General features: G+C 35.1%; 1 protein-coding gene across 1 annotated transcript; it reads left to right on the top strand.

Annotated features, from left to right (window-relative positions):
- Positions 1-10624: 10624 nt before the first annotated feature.
- On the top strand, positions 10625-18092 carry LOC135117715 (uncharacterized). The gene is made up of 2 exons (XM_064037573.1): positions 10625-10825; positions 16210-18092. The coding sequence occupies exons 1-2, from the start codon at positions 10806-10808 to the stop codon at positions 17948-17950; spliced, it is 1761 nt and encodes a 586-aa protein (XP_063893643.1). The 5' UTR covers positions 10625-10805; the 3' UTR covers positions 17951-18092.
- Positions 18093-19019: the final 927 nt, after the last annotated feature.

Below are 19019 nucleotides of genomic sequence, written 5' to 3'. Positions count from 1 at the left end.
CTGTTTCGCCCCTCCTATATCTTCGACGTGGACAAAGCTAGGAGTTTAGGTTTTCGGTGAATAATAGTAGGCATTAGAACAAGCTTAAGTTCGAAATAACATGCCAATTGAATTAATAGTTTAGGAGTTACGGTCGATCAAAGTTACACCATTTTGTCACTCACTGACTCACTGACTCACTGATTCACTGACAGATCATCAAAAATCTAAGGTACTTCTAGCAGACTTAGAAACTTCAAATTTTGCACCAAGATAGGTCATTAGCCACATATAAAGGAAAAATTATAAAAACATTAAAAAATAATATGCCATAGAAAACAATTTTATATTTGCGGTTTGGCAAGAACATTATGTATGGATTTTGACTGCATTGTTAACTTTGTTCGTTGTTTAAGTACCTATACAATTGGATGAATACATACATAGAATAGAAAAGAATAATATAGATGTAATACATAGACTATCATTAATACAAATTAATACATAAAGTTCATAATTCATTAAATTAATAAAGCTAAAACTCCATTGTATTGCGATAAATATTGTATGCGCGCTCGATAGATGACGTTGTACCTGTCTGAATCGCGCTATGGTTTCGTTACAAAGCGCAGTCTAAGTAGTACTTGAAAATAATTCGATAAATTTCATTTGATAGCGCCATCTGTCTATGAAAAACCATTTCGAAACTAAAAATATTGTAGTGATAATTGATATTCGGAGAACTTTACGTGTTTTTTAGTTTAGTTTAGGTAGTTATAGTTTGTAAGTTAGTAGTTATATATTTATTTAGTTAGTTATCTGTTAGTTAGTTTAGTTCTATTTAGTTTGTTAGTTATTTATTATACATATATATATATATATGCATATATATATATAAGTTTAAGCCCTATTAATATATTGTTATAGTAGTAATTGTAAATATAGTGTAATGGAACGTGAAAAAAAAGAAAGAAATACACTTACAAAAAATAAATGAGATCCCACCAAAAACATTAAATGTAAAAAAATGCCAAGTCTCTCGATGCAGTCTTTCCATCGTAAAAAGTTTTGAGATCTCATAGAAGCCAAGTCCTATTCAAAATATTTTGTAGTTATAAATCAACATTTAGTAATTGTATCAATAGTTTTCTTTATATTATAATTATAGTGACTTGGCAATGAGCACGAATTAAAAGCTGCTTGCTGCCTGGAATTATGTGCAAATATTCTGACGAGACCAGTGATCAGATTATTTGTTATGTGTGAATCATGATGGTCACTACCGACTACATGCTCCAATACAATAATTAAGAATACCTTACGGGCCATCGCTTAAGAAAGTAAATGAATCGAGAGTACACTAAGACTGACTGCCGTTGCCGAAATTCGGTTGGGACGACACGCCAAAAGAAAATTAAATACAAATATGCCGTTTTATTTGTTTCTTCTTGTGCTCATTGCCAAGTCACTATAATTATAATATAAAGAAAACTATTGATACAATTACTAAATGTTGATTTATAACTACAAAATATTTTGAATAGGACTTGGCTTCTATGAGATCTCAAAACTTTTTACGATGGAAAGACTGCATCGAGAGACTTGGCATTTTTTTACATTTAATGTTTTTGGTGGGATCCAATTTACAATTAACAAAGTGCACATTAATACACATAAGTATTTTTCAATTATGATTTTTATTACATCTAATTATAATTAACTACTAAACCAGATAAGCATGATATCTCACGTGCAATTACAATCGTGATTAGAGTAACCTCTTCAATCTATAATCACAATACAACTTGCAGTACCCATAGAGCGCAGACTGAACTTTCGCGCGGTCGAAAATGAAATTCAGTTACCTACATCTAAATACTGCATACCTTGGTACTACACTACCTACTTTTTTATAATAGGAAATCATCAAATGATCATCGCTGGGTGCAGCGTGAGGGAGTCTCAGACTCTTACTGACCGAAACCCACCACGTTTCTTCTTAAACCCTTTATGTACCAGGACCGCGGTGACTTTCGAATCATCCGCAGCCCTGGTACCTGTTACTACAATACTTAGTAGGTGGTGCTTACACTACTTACCATTTACGTAGGTAATTCGATACGTAAATGCATATGCATCCGAAACCAAATTAGGTACTTGTTTATTGAATATTGCCAAGTGTTTTGACGTACATTAGAATTGCATGAATTAATACACGTAACAGTTGCAAATGTGTGCGTAAATTAGTCTATAGTTAGAACTGCTATTATCACGACCTACCTCAATGAGTTATTATTAAGGTTTGTGGTACCTCCGGTTTGCCCTCGTCAACGGTAGGCGTAGGAATATGTGCATACTATTAAGTATTTTTGAATAAATATTAGGTAGGTACTAATCTTATTTTAAACACGTTGAACTTACTTTTTTACATTGTATACCTATATTACTGGCTGTTTTCCCGCGGTATCACTCGGATAGAATATAGGCTATGTTTAGCCTATGTGTTTCGGAGCCTTTAGGGTTTTACAAATAAAAAAAATCCTCTATGTTATATATATGTATTAGTATTAGTATAGGTACAATTGTTTCTCCAGCATGTTTTTAAAAATCGATTACAGATTTTCAACACACAATATTTTACAACGACGAATATCGAATCGAAACCATAAACCGAAGTATCGATAAACCATTAATGCGGTGAAAAATCCTGAATACAACAGACACAAATCAGCATTAAAATCGAGTAAATTGCGGGACGGGCGGTGTCGAATTAAAATTTTGTTGCAATCAAGGTTCGCGAGGGATTCAGCGAGCCGATTGTTTGAAGCACAAGTAACGAACCTGCCCACTACACAGGCTGCATAACGATTCATTGATTTTAGGGCTGGCAATACTGAAAAATAAGGAAACAAGTTGGAGACAGCCGATATCTTTAAGTAGAGCTGTTGTAAATAGGCATAGCGTGAAAGAAATAATCACGTAGATGTATATTTGTACAGGCAATACTACAGACTGAAGGATTAATGATAAAAATTAAATAAGTAACTTGAATAATAGTGGAAAAAACTCATCAAGCTATCTGGTCTTAACTATGAGGAATGCTCATTATTTCATAAAAAATAACCCTTAAACCTTTTCGTAAATAACTATCTGAAATAACCGCTTTCATACACTTTGAGATTCGATTGTTATATCACAACCTCTTTTTAAATTTTCAACTGGCAACATTAATGCGGGGGAAAACATTAAAACAATGAATTCAATTACTGCGTAAGAATCGTAAATAGGCACCTCCGCTCAATGTGTCATTCATTGCGAACTGATAACACTTGCAGTAGGTATTATACTAGGAACAAGATCATTGTGTCTTATCAAAGGCATAAATATCGTATCTAGAGGTATATAAACATAAATACTGCAATAATTCTGAACGTAATATTCTAGTGGCGTGCAACGCCATCTATGCCGTTGTGTGTTAACTCGTTTGGTAATTGCATTGACTACTTTCTTCTGATTATGATTTACTTCATTGATTGCCGAAGTACATGGTACCTAAAGAAAAATAAATTAATAAGACATTCAAGCAATTTCTTCAGGTCGTGAAAAGTACTGAAATCTTGCACCATGCAAGCATGCATGACAAAACTATGATTCCCTATGATTTCAATGAGTTCCCTCATAACACAAAATAAAAACAAAGAATCATATTCTGAAAAAATCAAAAGAAAATCGGTCAAACAATTACCTAAATGTTTCTTTTACATAAAGTGATTCAGTGAGGTGAGTCATCGCTGGTTATAATTCGAGGTCAACTGTTATACTCCGCATTGACTCACCGATGTATTGCAAAAATAAACACAGGCAATACGTTACGCTCACATGCACTAACAATCAAGTTTTTTGTCTTTTCATTTGTTTGTTTGTCTTTGTTTCAATTGGGTCAGCTGTCTGAAAGTTTATTATCGTTTTGAATGATTGCAGTGACTGGTGAAGTCAATTATTTATCATCAGCATTTTTATAATTCTCTTCTCATACAAAAGTAGTATTATATAATTTTAAGTAGTATTCATTCTTAGCCCTTTTAATGTCCCTCTGAAGGGCTCATACAAAGAAGAATTGAGCGAGCGTTAATCGTTAAAGTATAAATTCGCCAACTGATTCCTTTTTCAAAATCTGGCATGCTATAAGAACTTGTCATATAACAAAAAAAAAACACTTATCGATGTCGATAAGCGACCACGGACAGCCCTAAACTTAGTTTTCAGGTTGAAACGAACGGTCGGATGGCCAGAATAACTTAAACAATGCGTCTGAAATCTTGTCTAAGTGCTTGACATACCGACTGTTCAATTCCCGACGCCGTCTGTGGGAACTACCACTACACTTACCCTCGTATACCTTCAGATCTTGACGGCATTCAGAAATACCTTTGTGCACAAACATCTTTATATTTTGCTACCTGAGTTTTTCATTAAATATTTGATTTTCTTTGAGAATTCTGTATATGTAATGTATGTATTGAAAGCTATTAGCTTATTTTCAGTGCCATAGTGAATACCTACCTACTGAATGATTTTCATGAAAGTCGGGGAATATTGTATCTACAATTATAAAGCTTTTATATATTGCAGGACAGGAAAAAGATTTCATATAACAGTCGACTCTCTCCAGCCACGACAGCCTCTATAAATGAGCTATAGGCTATCTTCCTCTGAAAGAATTTTTCAAAACGGTCCAGCAGTTCTTGCGAAAGGCGTGTTAAAGCAAACCAATAAACAAACTCTTCAGCTTTAAAATACAAGCATTATTATACATTTCAAAAACATCTATATTTATCAAAGCACACACAAATATGGAGTCTATTACGAACATATTCGTAACAGTCTATCTTACGTTAAGAAAAATGGCAGCGCATTGAAATAATGTCTGCTGACATGCAGTACTTTTATCATTTTCCTATGTTAGCAACGTCTGTCGTACATTAGTTAGAATGCATGTCTGGATCTTATCTTAAATGTTTTCGTGTCGTGTTTGTACTATACAGCTTATTTATTGCCGCCATTTTGGTTCGTTTAGCAAAAATTGCGATTTTACTTTGAGAAAATGAGGTGTGCCCTGTTTTGTGAAAGTCATTAACATTTTTATACATCCTTCTTTCCACCTTTTTCAAGAATTACACGTTTTAACTACAATATGAAGAGACCGAATTTTAAGCCTGTCAGTTAAAATTTCCCTCAAAAGTACACATTCTCCTCCCTTTATAATCCACAGTCCCTTGAAAATTCAAAACTGCACCCTCTAAAGCACCCTAGTTCTACTACTAGAAGTACTATAACGTCCCCTAAAATTGTCAGCTTCCCTAAAATACAGTGAACATTATTTTTCTCGTCACGTGATGAGGTTTCCATCAAAGAGGAATCACTCTCAAAAATCGCACTCCATTAACACAACGTCGATAAGGGCTTTAGCACACAGTCCGACTTGGCCCACGATTATTTATGCAAATATTATGATCTTACAGAAACGTGTTATGCAATATTTTTGTGAGAATGCACTGACTAACTGTAGGTACCTACAGACACTAGGAAGGAAACTATTTAATTACTTTGGGGACAATCATGACCATATTTTTTCTCAGCAAAGAGGCTTGTTTTGTTCTTTTGATTGTTTATACCCTAAAGGCTACGAAAATACTGTAGTGTAGTGTAGGTCCTTTACGATGCAGGTGAAACTGTGAGCTAAGCTAGAAAAAAATATACATCTTGTTTCACAAACATTCGATAAAAATCCAATACCTAATAGCATCGATAAGAGACTTGATATCTAAACATAAATGAGTAAATAACGAGGCCAATCCTCATAAAGCTTACTACTGAAACACGAAAGCCACTCCATCGGGCCGTCGGCAGTGAGTGCATAATTTTCTTGCACAGAGTAATGAGTGAATGGATACAGCAGATGAGCTTAAAACATCTGAGTGGCATTTAAAATAGTGCGCCGGAAACGTTGTGGCTTACAAACAATATTTATGTCGCCTTAGTATTGGTTCCTTGTCTATGTATCTTCTCTCTATCATCCCTGTTTTCTATCATCTCTATCTTCTGTCTGTCTCTATCTCTTCTCTGACTTTCCGTACCGTACCGGTAAAGACAAGAAACCTTCTTCCTGTCTCTTCTCTACTTCTGATAAATTAAAGTTATTGTGTGTTATAACTTGATTTATTATCATTATAATTCATTTATTTCCTCTTCCTATAACACCTCCATACTATTACAACTTTACTTTGCCTCCCAAATCTCAAATGCCCACCGAGTACTTCATGAACTATTTACTCCGTGTTTAAAAACAGACGGCCACGATAACGACCGCCATTAGCCACTCGTTAACAAGATCCTGGCTAAAAGAAAAATATTTAAATTCGAAATAAGATGTTTTCAAAACTGGCAACTTTTAGCTCTGAAATGATGATGAATGCTCAGTTTGTTTTGTAAGATAAAAATAAATACTTAGCTTTCGAGTGAAAATTATTTTTTGCTTTTCTGGTTAGGAAGGGATTATTTTAATGTGTTGAATAAAAATTTGATAATAAGTCTGTAAATTGATAATAAACATGCACTAGGTGCGACTTTCATAAATACAAGAGGGTCCAAACCAATTAGGTTTATGAAGGTATCTTACCCACATATTAACTCAATAATTATTTCCAAAAAAAGTTTTAAATGTTTTTTTCAAATACATAGGTTGGCATAAAAAATAAAATACAATTGTCATTTTCTTTCACGTAAAAATACCAGTCGTGGGAAACGTGAGTAACCATTTTATTTCTGAAAAACTAAAACGAAACAAAATAAGCGGTAAAAACTTTAACCGTACCAATTATTTAAGGAATAAATTCTACATTTTATTAGTCCAGTTCAAAATAAACGTCAAAACACAAACGATGGTATAAAAATTAGTCATGTAATATGTTCCACGAAAGTCTGGGTTCGCCACGAAATAGTGCTAAAATTACACTTAATTTTGCACAACTGTTTTATATTTTAGTGTTTTAGCCATCGTCACGAATCCTAGAAAGTCTGAAAAACTAAAATGCTAGTTGTTAAACATCTTTAAAGAATTTTAAGGTAAATGCTAAGAACCATGAGCATATTTCGTTGAAATAATATAAAGATTTACAGTGAAGATTAAAATTAAATCACACCTTTTCTTTTAAGAAAAAAACTATAAATTGAACTACAACATAAGCAACCTGCAAAAATAAACGGCACACTTTTAATGAATGTTATATTTGTTATGTACACATAGGTAAATTACTCTAATTGAATCTCCCTATTTCTTTGATCTGAGGAATCTCCAATGAAATTATGAAACTTTATGCCCTGATCCATGTATAGTAAACTTTAGAAAACGGTTTTCATCCGAGATACATAACAGTTTCCTGAAGAAGCTAGTGAGAAAGCAAGAAATGGCTGGGAGATTTAAAAAATCGCTTCAAATTCTATTCTTAGTATTTTCGGAAAACACTTAAAGGGGATTTTATTAAATTACCCACACGAGCAACATTCGTTTTACCCGATTTACCTGAGAATTCCATTTCCATCTGCTACAACTTGCACGAGGCGTAAGCGATACGCTCCGATATTTATTTATTTGGAGTTTTCTTTCATTCCTTCTTCAGAAAGTATCTTATAAAGACAAGGAACTTTCATCCTTGATGTTTATGATAAGAACTAAAATCCTTGGTACGCAAAAATGCCAAATTAGAGGTACGCAAAAAAGTTTCTTTGTACTTGTTTACAGATTAAAACTTTTTCATGTCAATATTTACAAAGGACAGTACCCTCAAAAACGCCCCTCATTCACCTCTTCCTAGTGTTATGGCTGGAATGAAATATCCTATCACAACAAATTACACTTATAGTTACAAATAATCCAGTAGGTATGATCTTTACAAACTAGTCTTACCTACCAAGAAGAAAAACATCAACCTATATAAATATAAAACAAGCAACGTTTATCCCCTAAAATAGCTTGTCAGTACACAAAAGCGCAACCATTGTACAAAGTAACGCTTGTTCGCAACATTGTAACTCGTCTACCTTTGTACAAACCCTGTCTGCGATACACTTTGTTACTTCATCTTGACCAGGACTTGTATCTTAGTGAAATTGTATTATGGGCTATTGGTGTTCTTTTTACAAAGTCTTTTGTTTTTCTTTTGTTTTTGATGGAAAATGAAGTTCTAAACACTGGTTATAGTGCCTCTTGAAGGAACTTATCACGTCTTTCATAACAGTGAGTGCATGTGAAATTCAAAAAAGCCACAGTAAGAAAAAACTCCCAAAATAACCTAATAATAACACAATAATAAGTACCTAGGTATGTAATTTATAAATTAAATAAGTTAAACCAATAGTTTGAGCGCTAAGCAAGTACTTACTTAGGTTTGTTAATTTCCTATCAAGAAGGATTTTGTAATATACAAGGATTTTGCTTCTGTATCTATTTACTTTTTTTAAGAAAACGGCAAGCAGTCTAATATGTTGAGAGGAAAAGGCTGTAAGGTATATCGTTCAAAAGTTCAGACGTGACCTCATAAATATAAATATACCTGCTTATATATCACCAAACATTTCCAATTTTCTAAACATACCAAGTTAATTTCGCTTGCGGTATTTAATCTTGTCCCTAGTCCCATTACTATTAGTTTTTAAGCCTCAAAATTGAAATCGAATTCTATTAGATTTCAATCCCTTTATAATTGGATTTTGCGAAATTGAAATTATACGAACGAAGCATAGATCTGTCACTCTCGTGGGTACCAAATTATTGATATTCGTAATTATAGTTAATGATCAAATGAGTTGATGACATATCTTTGAGTTATATGTTCTACATAGAACAATGGTCAGAATGAATGAATTACTATAAGACTGTTTGAATTTGAAATGATAGTCTAATTAAGAAAAAAAAAAATGATCCATGGTTACCATGGACGTGGTATCCATAACTTGGTTTATAAGTAGGTACATCATTGAATGAGTCTGTTTACTGCTCAGACAACATTAACGCTTTATCTAAAATAAAAACTATTCAAGTTCAAGTACATACAGATATTAATTTTCAATACAAAAAGAATATACATTTCCTTTCTCATTGATGTTGTTGAATGAAGACATTAAAATGTCTGAATGGAGATATTAAATAAAGCAAAGTTGACTTTAAAGGCTACAAAAATCACAAACACACAATCCATCGACACAAAAGGCGTGAAATAACTGTTCAGTAACATCAAACCTTCATACATAACACACGAAAAGGAGTCAACTGAAAAGACCTCTCATTCATACGGCTTGCCTATTCCGAACGCTGCGAAAACATCTTTTAAAGTTGTTTTCCTAAGAATTCCCTCCATATTCAACATTTGAGTCTATTTAGATCGGTATAATGGTTCGACCTGCAGACGACTGGGAGGGGGGGGGGGCAGTAAGTCAGCCACTTCTCCCTCCCCTTGTAATGGTCCTGACACCTTAGCTCCGTTTGCCCCATACATTGGGTAGCCCGTGAAATGTCAACCGTATACTTTTTGTGTTGACAACAAAGGGTATTCAATGTACTTAAATTTTGGGCTTTTCTGATGATTTTATCGGGGGACTGCCTTTATTAAAATGAGTGTTGAATGTTACATTGATAAGACGGTTTGACGCTGTGTTTATTTACCAATAATATAATCTCTGATTTTCTATTATTAGTTTTATGCATGCACTCTGGGTGAGATTTTACTGAATCTGAATAAATAAAAGTAGACAAGTTTTTTGTAATGAGATTTATATCTACTTATAAATACGTGTTTCCCCGGTGCTTTCGGTTCAACCAAATTAAACCACAGGTCGACATTGGCTGCATATTTAGTTTAGATTCTCCCCTAAAAGCGGCAGCCGTCAAACACTGCCATTGCAGCAGAGCCGTCGACAGTTCCAAAAAGCCTTTTTAGAAAAATAAACCCGCGCGGAAATTAGCCGGACGAAATATTCAGCGTGCGGATGGAAAAAAACGGTGAAAGTGGAAAGTGTCACGAATAGCATTTGGCATTCAGCCACCACGGGTATTGATGCGGCAGACGGGGGCTACTTACTTATTCATAAACGTTTAAAAACTTGTCAGAGGTAGCGCACCTACGACTTGCATATTAGTACGGTTTCTGTTTATTTTATTCTGTGAACATATTCGGATGCCAGACGCGGCCGCTCTTTTTGCGACTACAATACAATCGGAGAAAACGTCAGATGGTGGGTAGTTTGTGTTTTTGTTTCGCGACGTCTAGCTACACTTCGATAAACAACGAGTTTTGTTAATCGTACTCCTTTGAGAGACGAATATGAAAGCGAACAGTTAGCTATGGTGACCACCCAGCCTTCGGCCCTAGATTAAGTCTGTACGCACACATGTATAATGTGCTGACTATAATTTTAAGAACTTAGGTAGATAAGTCGCCCCACCGGAGATGTCGCGCCGAGATGGGTCAGACAGTAGATTAGTTTTTTTACAATTAAAAGTACCTCAGAATCGGTAACACGCTTTTAATTTGTCTCCCGAAATTCCTTAGTAGTAATACTTAGTAATTTCAATAGTTTCCCGCCCGAAACAAGAGTGGCGCAGCCGGTAGGATTTCGCTGTTATATTCCTAAATTCTTCGCGGTTTTAAATTCGTCGCGTGTCTCGAGGACGAGCTGCACGATAGCTGTGGGAATTTAAGGACGAGTGAAATCCGACGAACCAAATAAATTACTCTTGGTGCGTGTGGGCAAACAAAGGAATACCAAGGATGAGAGTAGCAGCTGGCTGGTGAGTGATTTTTTCGCCAATCCATGTTCCTCTATCCCCAATACTTAATACCTACATTATTTTGAGATTAAACCTCTCTCATTATAACGTGTTCATTTAGATTATTGGCTTATCTCATTGTGTTCTATAAATAGAACCGACATAGAGTAGTTAAACTTTCAGAGACGCCAATTAATTGTTATCTCAAGTGTATTCTTTGCATTGATATTTTTATAAATGTGTTTTATTAAAAGTAATAAGTAAAGTGTATGTAATTCTACACCTAATATAAAAAAAATATATATTTTATACATTAATATTTTTAATTTTATTACCTAAACTATTACATACATTTTGCGTCTAATTATTTTCTGATTTACGTGTGTTATGTTTGAATTGTGTTATCTTGTGTGTTTCATAGCATAGTCAATTGTACTCTCACGAATTGTTTTATCTGTTCCGTTCTCTACTCTGTGAACATGATGACTTCAGTGACTATTGAACAAATACCCAAAGAAATTATTCAATTAATACCTTTGTATAATGGTGATAAAAGACAGTTAAATCTTTATTTGCGAAAGTGTCAGTATGTCCTTGACCGATATAAGGGTAGCCACGAACAAAATCTTTACGTTTATAATGTTTTAACTAGTCGATTGAGAGATGACGCCGCAGCGCTCTTATCAGAACGTGAAGATATTGTGACATGGTCTGCTTTTAAAGATCTACTTATTCAACATTTTGGAGACCCGCGTAGCGAAGCGTGCATTAATATCGAATTAGAATCCTTAAAATTAAATCCGGTGAAAGTTATTTAGAATTTTGTAATAGAATCCAAAGTGTTCGATCATTATTGATGTCCAAGGTCAACATGATTGAGGATACTGATTTGAAGAGTGCAAAGACAATTATTTATAACAATACGGCCTTGAATGTGTTCTTATACAATCTCCCAGAGAATATGGTTCGTATTGTAAGGCTTAAGGCACCCTCTAGTTTAGAAGCGGCCTTGAGTATAGTACTTGAGGAAGTTAATTTCTTAGAGCAGTATAATACTAGGAATCGCATTTACGGTCAATCTAGCAGTTTCGGATCAAAATTGGTAATGACGCCAGCGGGATACAAACCTTTATTGCCAAATAATATTACCACACCTAAATTTAATTTCGGTATTCCACAGAATAAATTCAATCAGCCCCAAGGTCAATTACCAAATGCATTAACATCACGCCCCAAGCCTGGGTACTTACCCCAATCTCAACAATTTGGGTACAGGCCACCCCAACAATTCGGGTACAGGCCACCTCAACAATTCGGGTATAGGCCACCTCAACCATTTGGGTACAGGCCACCCCAACAATTAGGATACAGGCCACCGCCACAGTTTGGCTATAAACCGTTGCAACCTCAGCAGTTTGGTTACAAATCCCCCAATAATTCTAATACCCCACAAATACTAAAACCTCAAACGCAAACTACTGATGTGTCTATGCGAACAGCCCAACCTAAATCGAATGTACCACAAGGTTTCAATTTAAATGAATTGTCTGCTGACGACTATGAGCCTTATTACAATAACTATTACTCTAACTATGACGATGACTATTATGGTGACTCAAATGAAATTAATTATCATGACGAGACTCATGTTGACTATGAATTACAATCAGAAAATGAAATTCAGGCACTGGATTTTCAGGAGAGTGCCTCGACGGACAAGAAATCTTAGAATTAAATTTTGACTCTAATTTAGAGCTACCGTATATTTATGTAGAAGAGATAGACGCAAAATGATGATAGATACTGGTAGTATGAGATCGTTCATTGGTCCTACAAAAGCATATGAGTATTTTACGACTATATACGTAATGAAAATTTTCAGGTGGTTAGTACTCATGCTACTAGTAGACATAATGAAGTAATAGAAATTCCTCTTCTACCTACCTTTGTTAGTGACGATTGGCATAAGTTCTATGTATACGAAGTAGATCCACGGTATGACGGGCTTATAGGTAACGACCTTTACAGCAATTAGGTGCAATTATTGATCTAAAAGAACGAATCTTAAAACGAATTCCACTTGTATTCCAATAATCAATAATAATTTAAATTATAAAATTACTGTACAGCCACGTTCAGAACAACGATTTAAATTGCCAGTAGATCAATATTCAGGTGACGCTATTCTTGACTACCAAGAATTTCGAAATGGACTACGAATGCCTAGTGCTTTAGTAAACTGTGATAGTGGATACGCATTTACAGTAATTCAAAACACTTCAGATTGCCCAAAACAACTGACTATTTGCCAACCTTTCACAGTAACGCCATATGAAAATACAGAATACAACATTAATTTTACTACGACCAATACTCCTCTAGAAATTGACAAATTACTTGAAGAAAATTTAGATAAATTAAGACTCGATCATACCAATGGCGAAGAACGTGAGAAAATTTATGCACTTTGTAGGGAATATAAGGACATATTCTACTGTGACCAAATCCCCCTTACGTTTACTAATCAGGTTAAACATCACATACGTACCAAAATGAAGATCCTATATACATTAAACCCTATAGACAGGCACCTTTCATCCAAAACGAAATAAATAATCAGGTAGAAAAATTACTTCATGAAAATGTTATACAAGAATCTCATTCCCCTTGAGTGCTCCAGTTCACCTTGTCCCTAAAAAGAAGGATGCGTCTGGTGAAATTAAATACAGGATGGTAATAGACTACAGACGACTGAATGACATAACCATAGACGACAAATACCCCCTACCTAATATTAATGACCTTTTCGACAAACTAGGAAAGAGTGTGTACTTCACCACATTGGATCTAGCAAGCGGCTACCACCAAATAGAAGTAGAAGAGAAGGATAGACAGAAGACAGCTTTTTCGACGCAAAATGGCCATTTTGAGTTTCTCAGAATGCCGTTTGGACTTAAAACCGCTCCTGCTACCTTCCAACGGACCATGGATAATATTTTGCGTGGTCTGCAAGGACTCCACTGCATGGTATACTTGGATGACATAATAATTTACGGAAATAGCCTTGACGAAATGATAAATAAATTAAGAATTGTATTTGACCGACTTAGAACAACTAACATGAAAATTCAATTAGACAAATCTGAATTTTACGCAAAGAAGTGCTCTACCTTGGACACACTATAACTAAAGACGGGCTAAAGCCTAATGACGACAAAATAAACGCTGTATTGAATTACCCGTTACCAAAGACAACGACAGAGATTAAGAGCTTTCTTGGACTTGTAGGTTACTACAGACGTTTTATAAAAGATTTTGCAAAATTACTCAACCATTGACAGCCTGCTTAAAAAGCGCAACAAAATTGTTATTGACCAGAAATACATAGACGCATTTAACAAATGCAAGGAACTCCTGACACATGCCCCACTGTTACAATACCCTGACTATGACAAAACATTTATACTGACGACCGACGCATCCAATGTCGCTCTAGGCGCTGTGCTGTCACAAGGACAGATTGGCAGTGACAAGCCCATTGCGTATGCTAGTCGTACCCTCAGTGATACAGAATCACGTTATAGTACCATCGAACGTGAACTGCTCGCTATAGTGTGGGCAGTAAAGCATTTTAGGCCCTATCTGTACGGTAGAAAATTCTATATATATACTGACCACCGTCCCTTAACTTGGCTCCAATCTCTTAAAGACCCTAGTAGCAAACTCACACGTTGGCGGTTACGTTTGCAAGATTACGACTTTGATTTAATTCACAAAACGGCAAACAAAATACAAATGCAGACGCTCTGTCCAGAATAAAATCAATGCCTTACTCACAGACGACGAAAATCAGTCTCTAGCAGTTAATATTGATGAGAAGGAAGATAAAAATCTAAATGAATGTGCAGATAGTAAAAGTTCATCAACAGTAACGATATCTGATTCTAGTCGAACTATGACCTGTAGTCCTATAGATTTTTCCGACAATATTAGAGAAGTTCACTACGATACAAATGAGTATCCAATACGATCAGTGTCCAGTAAGTCGAACGAAACCGTTCATTCCGCTGTAGAATTAGAATCAACCGGTATACCTATTTTACATGAGGCGATCGACACCAAGCCGAATCAAATCTTAATATTTTCATGGTTTAAAAATCAAATGCATGTTAAGAACCTGTCACGTGACAAACAAAAGATATTAGAAGTTTTCCTGCCAAAAGATAATCCGCAATTAGTAAAGGACTTTTTAAAGGAATACATACAGCCAAAATTAAAATATTTCATTTATTTTGAGGAGAATGAACATCGGAAACTATTTAGCAATATAATAATTGAACTATTCAGAAAGGGAACTATTAACCTATTTGAATGTACAGAAAGAGTTATTTTTGTAGAAGATGAAGGAGAGCAAAAGGCACTTATACTTAAACACCATGAAGGAAAGACCTGTCATAGAGGCATAAAAGAAACGCTAGTTAGGCTCCGTAGAAATTATTATTGGAATAGAATGCAGGAAACTGTAACAGCCGTCATAAACAGTTGCGATGGGTGCCGTAGAATGAAATATGATAGGAAACCCATCAAACCTATATTACAACTAACACAAACCCAAGACGCGCCTTTTCAAGAGCTATTTATAGATCTTTTTAGTATAGAAGGTAAAACTTATTTAACTATAATTGACGCATTTAGCAAATTAGGTCAGGCAATCGAAACTCAGGGAAAATCAACTCCCGAAGTAACTAGAGCACTGATGAAATATTTTTCGTATTACGGTACACCCAGAAGAATAAGCTCAGACCCCGGAACCGAATTTAATAATGAACTAATTAAGGAATTTTTGAATTTACATAAAATTGATTTCACATTGGAACCCCTAATAACCCCAATTCAATGGGTCTTATTGAGAGGTTCCACTCCACTATAATAGAAATTTACAGACTGGCCAAATACGAAAAACAATGTACTGATGCGGCTTCGGTTATGACTTATTCTGTTCTGGCATACAATCACACTATTCACTCAGTCACTGAACTTGCACCATTTGAAGTTGTCTTCGGACATACCGACTCAAGCAGTCCGTTTAGCATAGAATTAGAAAACGTTATTTCCAAAATTAGTAAAAGATCATGCAAAAGAATAAAAACATTATACGAACACTTAGCAGACAAAATGGTTAATATTAAAGAAAAGAATAGAGAGAGTAAGGGTGGTGAAGGTGAAATAAAGTTTAAAAAAGGAGAAATTGTTTTCGGTAAAGACATAAATAAGCGTAAAAGTAAGGATAAGCCCCGATATATAAAAGCTGTAGTAACAGGCAAAGCAGATAAAAATATTTTACCTATAAAAATAGGAGAAAGGGATACCAAAATTCCTATTAAAATATAAAACGTCCTCCACAGGTGCGGCATATTATTGATGACAGTCACGATGCTGTCGCTGGCCCTTCATCTGCAAAATCTTGAAGGTAATCCAGGAGTTTTACCGGTGAAACAAGGTCATGCATATTTCCAAACTGATCAGTGGACTATTGTAAAGATCATCAGCCTAGATCAAATTTATACTGACCTTAACTACATCTCTACCAACTATCAAGCGCTTTGTAATTTAATTGATTGGAATGCATCATACTCACAAGAAATTATGACTATTAAAATGCATACAGATTCCATACGTGATTTAACTGTAGAAAAATACCAACAGCTTATACCATCCAAACGATCTAAACGAGGACTCATTAATCCACTGGGCTCTATTATAAAAATTGTTACCGGTAATTTGGATCATGATGATGCGTTGAAGTATGATAATCTCATTTCTAAATTGAATCAAGGTCAAATCACTATATCTAAAAGGTTAACATTGGTCTCTAAAATGTTTGACAGTTTTATTAATGCCACTGAAACTATTGAACAGAATACAATTAACTTCCATAACAGGTTAACTAAAATTGAAACATTAATTAAAGATTTAACTGCTCAGCAAAATAGTTGGATTTTTCTGACGTACTTAACTGGGTTGTTCAATGTTTTCATGAGTAACTTTCGTACTATATTTATTAGATTAAGTGAAATCGAAACTGCACTTGCATTAAGCAGAGTCTCTATTTTACATCAATCAATTGTTAATTCTTCAGAACTTTTATATCATCTTAAATTAATATCCGAATATGAAAGCTTAATATATCCTCCCGCCGAAGCGAACTTGTTAAGAATAGAAGAGATTATATGTGTTAAATCATTTATTAAAAGTAATCAAATAACGTTTATAATGGAGATACCACTTACCGATAATGTTACTTATAACTATTATAAGATTTACTCCCTACCAATTTTCCATGACACCGAAAATAAGACCCTAGCTATTTTCCCCAAATACCCTTACCTATTGGCGAAAGAAAATAGATACTCACCAATCGCAATACCGTGTAGACCATTCTCTGCCGGTGCTCGCTTCCTCTGCACTGCAGACAACAGGATCCCCTTCTATGAACTTACCTGTGTCGAACAGCTTATGAATTTCGAAAACGACCTTACCCTTTGCAAACAACATCCAATAGAAATCGAACAGGTCAGAGTCCAACAAGTCGCTAACAACAACTGGATCCTGTATAGTGAAGAGAAGACCACACTAACAGAACGATGCAAGGATGAGACCAGTAGACAATTGGTATTTGGTACTTACCTGATGACCATCGAAGAACCCTGTGAGGTGGAGATTCATGGCATACACATTAATCATCGTATCTTCATAGAGTCCGATGTGGTGAAAAGAGTACCAATCATCGCCTTACCTCAGTTACGCACTAACGCACAGCTATCCAGTACACGTGCACTTGATATGAAGGGCATAAATCTAGACGAAGTGAAATATATGGCGTATTCGTTAAAACATAGTGAAGTGATCGAAAGTGTTTTTGATAAAAGGGACAGTAGCTTCAGTGCGTCCTTGGTGTACGTGACCTTAGGTTTAGTTATTTTAAGTATTTTTGTATTTTCCGTTTATGTTGTTCGGCTCAAATTGCTGAAATACACGTGTTTCAAGAAAAATTATCGGAACCAATCTAAAATCGATTCTCCCGATAATTTTCCTCTTAAGGTCGGAGGAGCTATGGTGACCACCCAGCCTTCGGCCCTAGATTAAGTCTGTACGCACACATGTATAATGTGCTGACTATAATTTTAAGAACTTAGGTAGATAAGTCGCCCCACCGGAGATGTCGCGCCGAGATGGGTCAGACAGTAGATTAGTTTTTTTACAATTAAAAGTACCTCAGAATCGGTAACACGCTTTTAATTTGTCTCCCGAAATTCCTTAGTAGTAATACTTAGTAATTTCAATAGTTTCCCCGCTCCGGAAACAAGAGTAGTTTGTTTTCGTTTGTAAACTGTTTGATATGTTTGCAAGGGTTATTTTTACGCTCAGCTAGGCTAACGCAAGCTTTCGTTTATTAGTTTTCAGAGTTATTTTAAAGCAGTATTAGTTATTTTGAAGTTTTAATACATTCACTCGTGATGTTTAAAGCCTATAAAGCGTAGTCTGTGCCCGTTCACCTTCATTAAAGTGAACGAGCATCAAGCTTTTATTGAATAAACTAAAACTTTAATGTATAAGTAATTCTAAAATATATTATAACGCATGTCTATTATAAATAGGTGACATACGAGTTTTTTCTGTGAGTTAACGTAACCGTCGACACAAAAAAAAGAAAAGATCCCAATGTATTTTCACTCTGAAAAATACTTTCTTGAAACAAAGTACATTCCGTTCCATTTCGTATTTCCAAAGGTACAGTTACGATAATATTCTTTGACAAAGTCGTAGAGATAGCGCAATGGTCCGTAAAAGAAAATCTGAAACAACTGTATTTCATTCTTTTGAAGAAGCCAACTTATCGTGTAACTTGTCAAAGTAGACGTTTAGCGCTAAAAAACTTGTGAAACTCATTCCGTGCTCACTCGTGCTCTTAGGTTTAATTTTAAGTTTCAGATTTCAATAAAGACGTAATACTCAAAATGGTTTGTTGCACGACACCGAAATTGGTTTTCAGTGGCTTTCGATCAAGTTGAGTCGCGTCCGTCCGATTACAACGAGGTAAAGTAAGCTTGGTTCAGCAATAGCCAGGTTTACAAAGAATTAATGACCCCTGCGTGACTGGGCTCACTTTTCATGGACGAAGGAAAGTTTTATGGTTTCGCGGTCCCGTATCCTT

Source organism: Helicoverpa armigera, chromosome 13, assembly GCF_030705265.1.
Source record: "Helicoverpa armigera isolate CAAS_96S chromosome 13, ASM3070526v1, whole genome shotgun sequence".
Taxonomy (NCBI): Eukaryota; Metazoa; Arthropoda; class Insecta; order Lepidoptera; family Noctuidae; genus Helicoverpa; species Helicoverpa armigera.
This window is presented reverse-complemented; position numbering and strand designations above follow the sequence as displayed.